At 43.0% G+C, this 12,471-nt stretch overlaps 1 protein-coding gene across 4 annotated transcripts in view; it reads left to right on the top strand.

Annotated features, from left to right (window-relative positions):
• Positions 1-12,471, top strand: part of U2AF1 (U2 small nuclear RNA auxiliary factor 1) — a 1,073,176-nt gene that overhangs the window by 561,371 nt on the left and 499,334 nt on the right. For all 4 annotated transcript variants that reach the window (XM_044072241.1, XM_044072239.1, XM_044072238.1 and 1 more), the window contains exon 5: positions 5,631-5,729. In XM_044072241.1, coding sequence (XP_043928176.1) covers positions 5,631-5,729 — 99 coding nt within the window. The remainder of the gene's footprint in view (positions 1-5,630; positions 5,730-12,471) is intronic.

The raw sequence follows: 12,471 nt of genomic DNA, 5'->3' as shown, positions 1-12,471 counted from the left end.
AAGGTATTGAGTGTAAAGAGTTGCAGGATTTAGTTCATGTGTCTGAACAGGTGGGTAAGCATTCCTTGCAATGTGGTTTTGATGCTGTGCAGGCCTCTTCGAGGGTGGCTGCTACTGGTTCTGTTCTTCGCAGGCACGCCTGGCTGAGGGATCAGAATTTAGCTGAGCATGTTAAGACAAGGATTTTGGATGCTCCATTACAGTCTGATGTGTTGTTTGGTTCGCCTGTGGAAGCAGTTTTAAAGAAAATGGAGGACAAGGCTAAGTCTATGCAGACTGTTAAAGATTTTTTGCAGGTTCAGCCCCCGAAGTTTAGTAGAAATTGGCCTACTAAGGGATGGGCATATCCTTCTTATGATTCCCAGTCTAGGGGTAGGTCTAGGCGTGGTAGGGAGAGCTCAAGGTTCTTTTAGGCCTAGAACAGGAGTTCACCTGCTCAATCTTCTGGTGAGGGCAGGGGTCAGCCCTTTCGTAAACAGACCCAATGACCTGCCTTTTCAGCTGCCAGTGCTTTCTCCTCTGGCAGCACCTTTGGGAGGAAGGCTGGCACTTTTCAAAGAAAATTGGAGTTTAATTACCCAGGACAGATGGGTATTGGATATCATTCAAAACGGTTACAGGTTTTATTTCCATACCTTGCCTCCTTTCAAAGGCATGCCAGACATTCCTCCTCTACAAAGAAAAGAGGCTCACAAGCAAATTTCTCTGTTACTCCAAATAGGGGCCATTCAGCCGGTTCCTGTGCCAGAAAGGGGCCTAGGATTTTATTCTCGCCTGTTCCTAGTACCAAAGAAGGGGAACACGTGGAGACCCATTTTGGATTTATCTATCCTCAACACTTATCTGGACATTCCCAAGTTCAAAATGTTGATGTTACAACAGCTTTTACCTCTACTGGGCAAAGATCACTGGATGGTAACTTTAGATCTCAAGGAGGCTTACCTTCATGTGCCTATCAGACTAAGTTGCAGGAAGTATCTGTGTTTTCGAGCTGGGAATTCCCATTATCAGTTCTCTGCATTGCCCTTTGGCTTATCTACTGCGCCCAGAGTATTCACAAAAGTTCTGGCTCCAGTGATAGCTTACTTCAGGCTAAAAGGAATACAAATCTATCCTTACTTGGACGACTGCCTGATTCTGGCTCAAGAAAAGGAAGACCTTTTACGGCATTTGGAATATGTGATAGCAGTGCTAAGATGCCTGGGGTATTCTGTGAACGAAATAAAGTCCAGTCTAGTACCCTCTCAAGACATGTGCTTTCTGGGTGTGAGACTGAATACAGCAACCCAGATGGCCTTTTTAACCCCGGACAAACAAAAGAATCTTTCCCTGTACTTCCATCAACTATCTCTTCAGTCCGGGCTGACTGCAAGGACAGTCCTTCAAGCCTTAGGGTTCATGGCATCTTGTATTCTGGTGCTTCCCAATGCCAAACTGCATATGAGGAAGCTGCAATGGTACCTCAAAAATGTATGGACACAGCACTGCCAGGATTTGGACACTGTCATTCAAATAATACCTTGCATTCAAAAGGAATTTTTGTGGTGGGCTCAGGAATGTCACCTAAACAAGGGACTCTCTGTGACCCGGCCAGAGGCGAGTCAGATTCTAACGACAGATGCCTCAGACATAGCTTGGGGAGCTCATCTGAATGGAAAGTGGATACAAGACAAGTGGCCTGCCAGACTACAGCATCTACATATCAACATGAAGGAGATGTTAGCAGTCCAGTTTGCATTAATGGCTTTCAAGGAGTTACTTCTTCCAGGGCAGGTGTTGATTCTAACAGACAACACAACTGTCATGTGGTACATCAACAAACAAGGGGGAACACATTCTTATCCTCTATGCAGGCAAGCAATGATTTTATGGGAGACTGCGCTCAGCTTGCAACTAACTCTTCAGGCAAGGTTTCTGCCGAGAGCACAGAACTCCTTAGCAGATGTGTTAAGCAGGCAAATCATGGATCCCCACAGTGGAAACTGGATCTTCATGTATTTCGGAAATTGACAGTGTCATGGGGAACTCCAGACATAGATCTGTTCGCTTCTCCACTGAACCACCAGCTGCCAAAGTTTTGCACGAAAAGGTTTCATCACACAGCTTGGAAAGTGGATGCTCTTTCTTTCAGTTGGACAAATCTTCATGTGTATGCCTTTCCACCTCTGCCTCTTCTCCCAAAGGTACTCCTAAAGGTCAGACAAGACAAGCCAAGGATGATTTTAATAGCTCCAGATTGGCCTCGGCAACACTGGTACCCATTACTAAGGAGTCTGGTAAGGAAGCCTCCATGGCCTTTACCTTTGATTCCACACCTATTGTCTCAGAGGGACGGTCATCTACTCAATGTCAAGCTTCACACTCTTCATCTGACAGCCTGGCATATTCTGTTTTGAAACACAGCAGGTCTCAACTTCCTCAACAAGTTTTGAATGTGATTATGGAAGCCAGAAGACCTAGTACAAGGAAAGTGTACTCAGAAAAATGGAAGAGATTTTTGTTTTGGAGTGCAGCAAAGGATTTGGAGGTTTCTGAGCCTAATTTGAGTGTGGCTCTTCAATATCTTACTGAGTTATTAGACAAAGGTTTGTCTTTCTCTTCCATTAAGATTCATGCTGCAGCAATTTCAGCTCACTATGATTGTGACCCACCATTGTTTTCTCATCCTTTGTTCAAGCAATTTCTTAGAGGGGCAAAGAATATAAGACCCCGACGTAGAGCTCCTACTCCTGCTTGGGATCTCAATTTTGTGTTGGAGAAACTTACTCTACAACCTTTTGAGCCTGCGGCTACTGCTGAATTGAAATACTTGTCATGGAAGACTGCTTTTTTGTTGGCCATTACTTCTGCAAGAAGGGTTTCTGAATTACAGGCCCTTATGGCGGTTGAGCCTTTTTTGATTTTCCATAAGGACAGGGTATCATTACGTACTAATCCTTCCTTTATGCCTAAGGTGGTTTCTAGTGTGGCTTTAAACCAAACTATTCATTTGCCTACTTTTTATGCAGATCCCCAAAATAAAGGGGGAAAAGATTTTGCACACTTTAGATGTACACAGGCAGTTGCGTTATTATTTAAGCAGGACTAAGGCTTTTAGGCAGTCTCAGCAGTTGTTTGTTTCTTTTGCTTTGAGTTCTCAGGGCAAGCCTGTGTCAAAACAAACTATTTCTAAGTGGATTGGGTTTTGCATTACATTTTGTTATTCCCATCATGGCAAGGAGATTCCAGCTGGGATTAGGCCTCATTCCACTAGGGCTACTGCCACTTCTACAGCATTTCTAAGGGGGGTGGCAACTAAGGATATTTTGGAGGCAGCTACTTGGAGTTCAGTGCATACTTTCTCTAAGCACTACCACCTTCCTCTCTACTCTAAATCCAGGGCTGGTTTTGCCACGGCTATTTTGCAGGGCATGTTGACAGCCCCTGCTTCCTTATGATTTGCCAGCCTCCCTTACCTCTGCTTTGGGATTCTACCCAAGTGTTAGGACTGCAGCAATGTGGGATGAAGAACATAGTACAGTTTTGTACCTACCATAAATGTAGATGTTCGAAGATCCACATTGCTGCAGTCCAATTTACCCTTCCTCCTTCCCCTCTGTGTTTAGGGGTGGTTGTGTGGGTGGGGTTGTACCTTTGTAAATTTGTATATATTGTATATATATTGGGTACAAGAGTGTTTGGTGTTTTTTGGTTTTGGCCTTATCTTTTTAGGGTCTTCTGACATCTGGGGCAAGAAAAGACTGAGGATATGACGTCGATCATGCGCATTTGTACCCTGACGTCCTGACGTCAGACTAATGCGCCTTGACCGACGTCAGCCATATACTTTGGTATTCGGGCCGACTGGGACAGCGGACTACCCCAAGTGTTAGGACTGCAGCAATGTGGATCTTCGAACATCTACATTTATGGTAGGTACAAAACTGTACTTTTCTCCGGTTCCGATAATGGCTAGACATTCCAGGCTTTCTTCCCCTGTCCAGAAGATGGTCATTTCTTCTCAAGTCTTCTACCCGAAAAATTTATGAAAGTGGAAAAGGTTTTCCATCTGGGCCCAATAGCACCTATTTCAGCAGTCTTGTATTTCCTGGCTGGTCTTTTTCATTCGGGGGCCAGTTTCTCTACCGTCAGAGTTCAGTTAGTAGCCAGGTCTGATTTTCACACCGGAGAGAATGCTACATCTTTGGCTTCTTCCAGACTTTGCAAAGCCTATCTCAAGGGTATTTTCCTTCTTCGACCTCCTGTTAAGGATCTTACTCCTCCGTGGGATCTTACGTTAGTTCTTCAAGCCTTGACCTTACCCCCATTTGAACCTGCCGCTAAGGCTGAATTGAAATTCTTATCTGGGAAAACAGCCTTTCTAGTGGCCATTACTTTGGCTAAGAGGGTTTCTGAACTTCAGGTGCTATGTTCCACACCTCCCTATCTTATTTTCCATAAAGACAGTTATTTTATGGTTAACTGGGTTCTGGTGGCTAGTTGAGAGAAGTAGCCCGTCAGGTAGGCTTGTTTTTCTGGAGTAAGGAATGCCATCTGTGATGCTGTGTCCAGGGTTGCTCCCTGGAATACAATCGGAAATGAAAACTAAGGTAGCGGCTGACCGGCACTCGTGAGAACTGCTTCTGCTTCGGGCTCCTCGGCAAGAAAGACTGATGTAATAGCGTCGGCTGCCTGATTTTATACCACTAACGACCTGACGTCAGTCCTGGAGCAACAGCAACCGACGCAGAAATACTAAGCCTCTGGTATTCAGGCCGACTGAGGGCTAACCCTGGCAGGATAACACAAATGTGATGACTGCAACAGTGAATACACTCTAACATCTACATTTATGGTAAGTGTACACAACTGTACTTTGTGTAAGTAGTTACCATAACAGTAGATGTTTGTTTTAATGATCACTACTGCAGTAGCCACTCCCTCACTCTATCCTCTTTCTTTTCTGATATGTTGCTTATGGCAGGGTATGATTATTTTTTTTTTATTCTTAGCATTGACCTTTCATGGCTCAGTGTGTCTGTCTCTCTCTGTTGGCAGAAAAGCTCTGAAGGGTTTGGCGCCCAAACTTGTCTTTTTAAGTCAGCTCAGCTCAAGCTGACTGATGGTTTGGGCATGTTCAAGGTACCCTGAATCTTTGGAAGCTGCTTGGCTGTTGTATCCTTGGCAGGATATAACCCATATTGCTAAGGCTACTGCAGCAGTGATCATTCGAACATCTACTATTATGTTAACTTTACTTACATAACTGTATTATCTATACACATCTGTGTAAACATGCATAGGTTGATTTTATATATATATATATATATATATATATATATATATATATATATATATATATATCTTTATGTTATATATGTGTATGTTCTAGATGTGTGTGTTAACTGCATAAACTGAAATGGTGACTTGTATTCTATTTTAAAAATGTGTTAAGTAAAAGGTGGTGTTCATTTTTTAAGTGAATCAAAACCATTTCACTTTACTAGATTCAGTTCACTTTACCAGTTAAATAGGAAGTGGATGCGTGTAAGCTCCGTATAGTGACAGTAAAACTACTTACATTGATAACATGATTAAGTCTTAATGAAGTTGACCTAACAGTAGTAATGCCTTAATGTTTACGTATACAGGAAGTCTTCACAGAAATGGAAGAAAAGTATGGTGAAGTAGAAGAAATGAATGTATGTGATAATTTGGGAGATCATCTAGTTGGAAATGTATATGTAAAGGTAAGAAAGCTACTGAAGCATAATCCTTGATCTCATTTGACTCGTTTTCTTTTTTGTATGTAAGTTTATCATAGTAATGACTTTTATCTGTTAGGATAAATTGGGTGACAGTCTCTTGCCAATAAAGTGGTGACAGAAACCACCACCCCACTTGCATTTAAACAAAGCAAGTAGTCTTTTTCAGATCTTAGTCCACTATTTTAGATAGACAATTATATGGCAGTTATAACTGGAGTCTAGGATTTTAGTTTCTGCTGTCTTTGCTTAGATGACATGCAGGATACCTAAGCTTTCTTGTTCTCATAGCCTGTGTTTTTCTTTTTTTCTTTTTTGTTACTTAAACACTGTGGGTTTTATTCCTTATCATAAAAAAGGTGCTGTAATCTTATACCCAAGCATGATGATTAAGCTACCAGAACCAACCCTCACAGATATTCCCTGTACTGCTTAAGGGATGGGCACATTGGTAATTGTCAAAAGTATGAAGGGTTCGACCTGACTACTCAGTAATAAAAGAAATAGTTGGTAGTCCACTTTTCCAAAGCTGTATGCATGGAGTCTATTTGGCAAGTTGTTATTGCAGCCTTTGCCATCTTTTAGCACATTGCTGCAAGGGCTTAGTGGCTATGTCCAGGTTTGAGTCTCTGCAAAAGAAGTCCTTTGTGTGTGTGTGTAGATATATATATATATATATATATATATATATATATATATATATATATATATATATATATATATATAATTTATTTATTTGATCTTTTGAACCCTTTAGGTAGGGCATTTGCCTCTGAAAGCTGCGAGCTCTAGTTTGAAGTGGTCTTCGGCTGTAGTCGTGGACCTTGGGTGTGAGGAATTGTGCTCTCTGCCCCCCCCTTCCCCCAGAGGTCCTAGTATGTTCTACTTTCAGATAGTAATCTGCAACCCTCAAATAAATAATTTTAACCAGAGGCTTGGTTCATTAAGTCATCTCACCATAAACACTGGGCTTACAGGACATAGCCATTCCCCTTAGATCTGGCACTCAAGCTTGTGTAGGCCAAACAGGTTCCAGTCAAGAGGGGTCCACCTGGATGTAAAGCAGCTGTTTAATGTCTAGTAGAAACTTGACGTAGTTGTGGGGGGCACCATTAAAAATTGATTCTGAAGTCTGCTCCAGTCTCAACATAGGCATTTCCCCAAGGCATTTGGCTAGCATATGATCAGGCATCTGTTTCTATTCCCCAGTCTGACACGTGTTCTGCATTGTGCAAGCTCATGCCTGAGAAGGAGGGGAGGGAATGGTCTTTTCAGTGCGTTTTTGAGGATTCAGATGATCGTGAGGCCATCATCTCTGTGAGACAGGCAGATATACTAAGCCCCTCACCACACCAGACCTTTTTTAAACTCTCTTTGTTGTTGTTATTAAAATAGATACGTACAGTACATTATTTCCATTTACAGTACTGCTGCTGTCACTTCAGTAACATAACTCTAAATTTCCCAGGGCATTTTGCTAACAATTTTGCTGTGTTTATTGCAGAGAAAAATTCATGATGATATGTAACTTTTTTATTCTCATCTGACTGGGATATTTTGTCAGCTGATTAAGCAAGAGGAGGGTCCTTTACCCTTGCTGGAACCTGGAGACCACTTCTGAAGCTCAGACCTCTACCAGGTAAAATGCTACTTTTTGGTGAATCCCAAGCCTTCAGCTCACTCCTGTCTCCCTCCTTGTCACTAGGCTAAATTTGGTCTGGTTTTCTGTAGTTGTTATAAAGCCTTGTGCCCAATCCAGATAAACCAGCTTTGTCTGCAGTCAGGCACTTCAAGGAAGATGTGAGCCTCACTAGAGAGACCTACCAACTCTGTTTCTGCAGATGATTAGGAGGATCCAAACTTTAGATCCCCAGATGTCAGTCCCATTAGCATAAGACACAGGGCATCCTGGCATCGGGCTGCCAGAGACTGTCTCATTTGGGAATATTCCCTTTCTCATGAGAGGGCTCATGAAGCCTCTGCTCCCCAGAAGAGAGCCATAGAACTCCTGGGGTTTGGCTCATCAAACTTGTTGCTTTTCCGCCATGAATTTTTCCTAGAGATTTTTGATGCAACTTGGAGCCAGATTACTACCCCTAGCCTCTTAAGAGAACTGACCATTTTGGTAGAGTGCATGCTCCCCACAAATTCCTGTGTAAGGTTCCACTAGCAAAAACAGGTACAGTGTCATCGGAGTCTAAAAGAACTGTACTGGTTCTAGATCGCAATGCACTCCCTAATGATAAGGGGAGCAGATTCTTTGATAGACATGGCAAGAAAGTGTATGCATCTGCAACTGTGCCTTTTAGGGCTTTCAGTTACCAGACTCACATTCTCACGTGCCAAACGTGTGTCTTGAAGCAACTGCTGCAAGCTTTTGGGGGGGGGGGGTGCAAGATGAGAACAGAAGGTCTATGTTGTAACAGACTATCTTACAGTTTGTAAAGCATGATTTTAATTATGCTGCTGTGGATGCCTTTTTCAGGGCTTCTGCTATGGGTCAGTCCTTTGAAAGGCATTATTCCTGGTTGACAGCATGGTCAGTGAAGATGTCAAAGTGCGGCTACTTAATGCTCCTTTGGATAGAGAGCTGGTCTTTGCATTTTGTGCTTCAGTGTGTTTTAAAAAAGTGGAGATTTAAAGAGAAGTGTATGGAATAGGTTAAGAACATGTTCCATCCTCCCCGTCTAAGTTAAACATGAGCTGCCTTTGTAAGCAAGGTCCTTTCTATGTGGAAGTAAAGGAAAACAGACCAAAGGTAAAAGTCCTTTCAGAAAAGAAAGTGGCAGCAAGGGTCTTTTGCCCCTGGGGAGCAACTATTTCTACCACAGCTCTTCCCTTTCACCTCCCCTTAAACCCCATGCAGCCAGATCTTTTTTTCTTGCCCAGTATACAAGCCTTTGTCCCGTAATTAGAGACAAACAAATCTTGCTTTCAGAAATGTGTAGAATTACTTTAGGCAAGTGGGTCCTAAAGGTCATGTCCAGCAATTATGAACTAAAGTTTTTTTTCAAATCCACAACAAAGCAAAGGAAGTCCTTGCAGTACCCAAAGGTCAAGAGAATCTCATAAAGTCTATCCCAGAAGAGATATCTTAGGAGATTATGGAAGGGGTCCCACCAGTAAAGGAAGAAGGGCTTATATTACAAACTTCTCTCTAGTCTCTAGAAACAGTGGGCACTGGACAGCCATTCTGTACTTCCCAAGGCTAAACAAATTCTTAGCTACCAGATTAAAATGTTGTTGCTTTCCTATCCCATCACCCAGCCATTCATGGTTATTCTGGATGTGTAAGACATGTACATGCATATTACAGTTTTCACAGCTCACAGGAATTTTGTGAGTTTGTGGCAGGGACTGCATTTCCATATCACCTGCTTGCACTATGCTTTAACTACTTTTCCAGCAGAATTTACCAAATGCCTGGCCCCAGTGATAGCACACTACAGATGATAATCATCCACATTTACCCTTTCCTGGACAGCTGCCTACTCCAGGCCTAGTCTGTGCAGGAAATGAATGGGGCTTTGCAGTGAATGACCAGATTTACCCTGAACCTTCAAAAGTGAGACTTGAGCTCCAACAGCAGGGTTATCTTTTTGGGGACTGCCCTGAACACAGCAGAATGCAAGGATGTTCTTCGTGTTTCACTGTTGCAGTCATTACATTTGGGTAATCTGCTGGCAAGTTGCCCTCAGTCGGCCTGAATATCAAAGTCTTGGGTCCTGCGTCGGTTGCTGTCTCCTCTTCCATGACGTCAGTTCATCAGGGGTATATAAAACATGCAGCCGATGCCATTTTATTCAGTCTTTCTTCCCGCGCGGTGCCCGAAGCAGAAGTCATTCGCAAGTGCCCGTCGACCGACTCCTGAAATTTTTGCATTCGAGTTTCAAAATATTTTGGATCCAGATTCAATTACCCTGAAATGTTGGATAGCAATCAGACTACCGGAGTTCACAAAAAACGCAAAGAAAAGGACCGAGACGGACCGTCGAGGTCCAAAACCGACAACGAAGCTTCTCCTAAGCCAGTCGCCAGTACTCAATGAGGCACTTTCGCAGCCCCTGATACCTGCTACATTTGAGTCGCAGGCCTCTACCGAGACCCATGCGGAGTCCGGTATGCCGCGAGATTATCAGAGTATTGTACCCGCGGATGTCTCTCCCTCAGATGGGTCCGGAGCCGCTGAGCAGGCACCGGCTTTTGAGGGTGTTTTCAGGCCAAAACATTTCTAATGACGCCAGCTTCAAAAACTACTTCTAAGTCTAAAAAAACGATGCATGAGCCACGTGCTCAGACCCCTATGCCTAAAAAACATATGATCAAAATGGCTGAGGACTTAATTATCTTGATCTGGGGTTCCCAACCACCCCTGTTAAGAGGCCTAGGCAAAACACTGATTATGAATCTTCAAATCAGGTTTCTATTTCTTCTGATTCATCTTCTGATCAGGAATTTTCTATACCGCCCTATGAGGATTCAGATGCAGAAGTATCCATCCCATCTGCATCTCCTCCTGAGGATTATTCTTTTGGAGAATTCTTGCATACTTTAAGGGAACATTTTCATTGGGAGAGTCAAGATTTTTCTGAATCAAAAAAGAGGCTTAGGAATTTCCTTTTTCTTCAGCATAGGCTTTTGGCTATACCTCCTGTATTAGACATTGTTGATGATGTGTTTTCGGAATCAAGCATGGCTCCTGATTCCCTACCTCCGGCTCCTAGTAAGCCAGACAGATATTACAGGGTTCCTGACTCTCACAATTTTTTATTCAGAAACCCTGCTGCTGATCCTGAAACTATCTCACAGGGTCCCAAAGGTGTGTAAAGGCCTCTACAGCCAAGAATCCTACCCCCTCTGATAGAGATTCCAGGGTACTGGATAGATGGGGAAAGAAGTTTTATACATCTGCAACCTTGGTAATTAGGGCCTTAAACTGCCAGTTTCATATGCTTAACTATCAACAGCATATTATGGGATTATTGAAACAGAAAATGATGTTGAGTTCTGATTGTGTGGAAAATAAAGAATTACAGGAATTTTCATGCAGCAGAACAGGTTGGAAACCATACTTTGCAATGTGGTTTTGATTCCTTGGAGGCCTCTTGCAGGGCCACAGTTACTGGATCTGTGATTAGAAGGCATGCCTGGTTCAAGGAGCAGCGTCTGCCTGATCATGTTAAAGCTAAATTGTTGGATGCACCTTTACAGCATGATACTCTGTTTGGTAATAAGGCAGAAGAGGTTTTAAAGAAAATGGAAGACAAAGTTAAATCTATGCAAACTGTAAAAGATTTCTTACAAGTGCAGCCACCCAGATTCAGTAGACACTGGCCTACTAAAAATTGGTCCTTTCCTATGTCCAACAGAGCCTCACAAGGCAAATCCAGGTGCTCAAAAGGCTCTAGATACCAGTCACAGGGTTCTTACAGGTCAAAGCAATGGGGTGCCTCTACCTCCAAATCTGGAGAAAAAGCACAACCATGCAGTAAGCAGTCTCAATGACTTCCCTCTACCATCACCAAGCACTTATCTTTTGGCAGCCCCCTTGGGGGGAAAATTAGCACTTCATGCTCAAAATTGGCAGTTAATAACATAGGACAAGTGGGTATTAAACATAGTATCCCAGGGGTACAGATTTCATTTCCATACTTTGCCAATTCCAGACGGTTGGCCAGATGTGTCACAAAATCAATGGGCAGAGGCTCGGAAACAAGTTATGTCCCTCTTTGATGTGGGGGCCATTCAACCAGTACCAGAACAGGAAAAAGGACAAGGTTTTTATTCGACTGTTCCTGGTACCCAGAAAAGACCATGCCTGGTGTCCAATACTGGACTTATCGATTTTGAACACATTCTTGGGCATCCCAAAATTCAAAATGCTGACTTTACAACAGCTACTGCCCATGCTGGGCAAGAACGCTTGGTTAGTGACTCTAGACTTAAAAGAGGCATACCTGCATATCCCAATAAGGGAATCGTGCAGAAGATACCTCCGCTTCAAGGCAGGTTTTATGCATTACCAATTCTCTGCACTGCCCTTTGACTTATCTTCTGCGCCCAGGGTCTTTACAAAGTGCCTGGCACCAGTAATTGCATTTTGCAGACAAAAGAAGCATACAACTCTATCCTTACTTGGACGATTGTCTCATTCAAGCAGAAAACAGACATTCTTCTTCAACATCTGGCGTTTGTAAAAAGGCTTATAGCATGCCTGGGGTACACAATAAACGAAAACAAATCACAACTGGTACTCTCTCAAAAAATTATATTCCTGGGTGCAAGCTTGAATACAACTTCCCAGATGGCTTACCTTACGCCGGACAAACAAAGGCAACTGAATATTTACTTCAAACAGATGGCAACAGAAACCCGGTTATCTGCAAGACAAATTCTGCAGGCTTTGGGGTTCATGGCATCCTGCATTCTACTCATTCCATATGCAAGACTGCATATGAGGAAACTACAATGGTATCTAAAAAGTTTATGAAGTCAACATTGTCACAGTCTGGAAACAATGATTCCTCTCATTGCCCGTCTACAACAGGAGTTTCTTTGGTGGGCAGAGACATGTCACCAGAACAAGGGATGGTCTTTCACTCTACCCCCTGCCACCCAAATCCTAACTACAGATGCATCAGACTATGCTTGGGAGGCCCACCTGGCGGGGAGATGCATTCAGGGCATATGGAGCCCAAAACAAATGCATCTGAATATCAGCCAAAAA

This window comes from Protopterus annectens, chromosome 5.part0, assembly GCF_019279795.1.
Source record: "Protopterus annectens isolate FY-2018-M chromosome 5.part0, PAN1.0, whole genome shotgun sequence".
Classification (NCBI taxonomy): domain Eukaryota; kingdom Metazoa; phylum Chordata; order Ceratodontiformes; family Protopteridae; genus Protopterus; species Protopterus annectens.
This window is presented reverse-complemented; position numbering and strand designations above follow the sequence as displayed.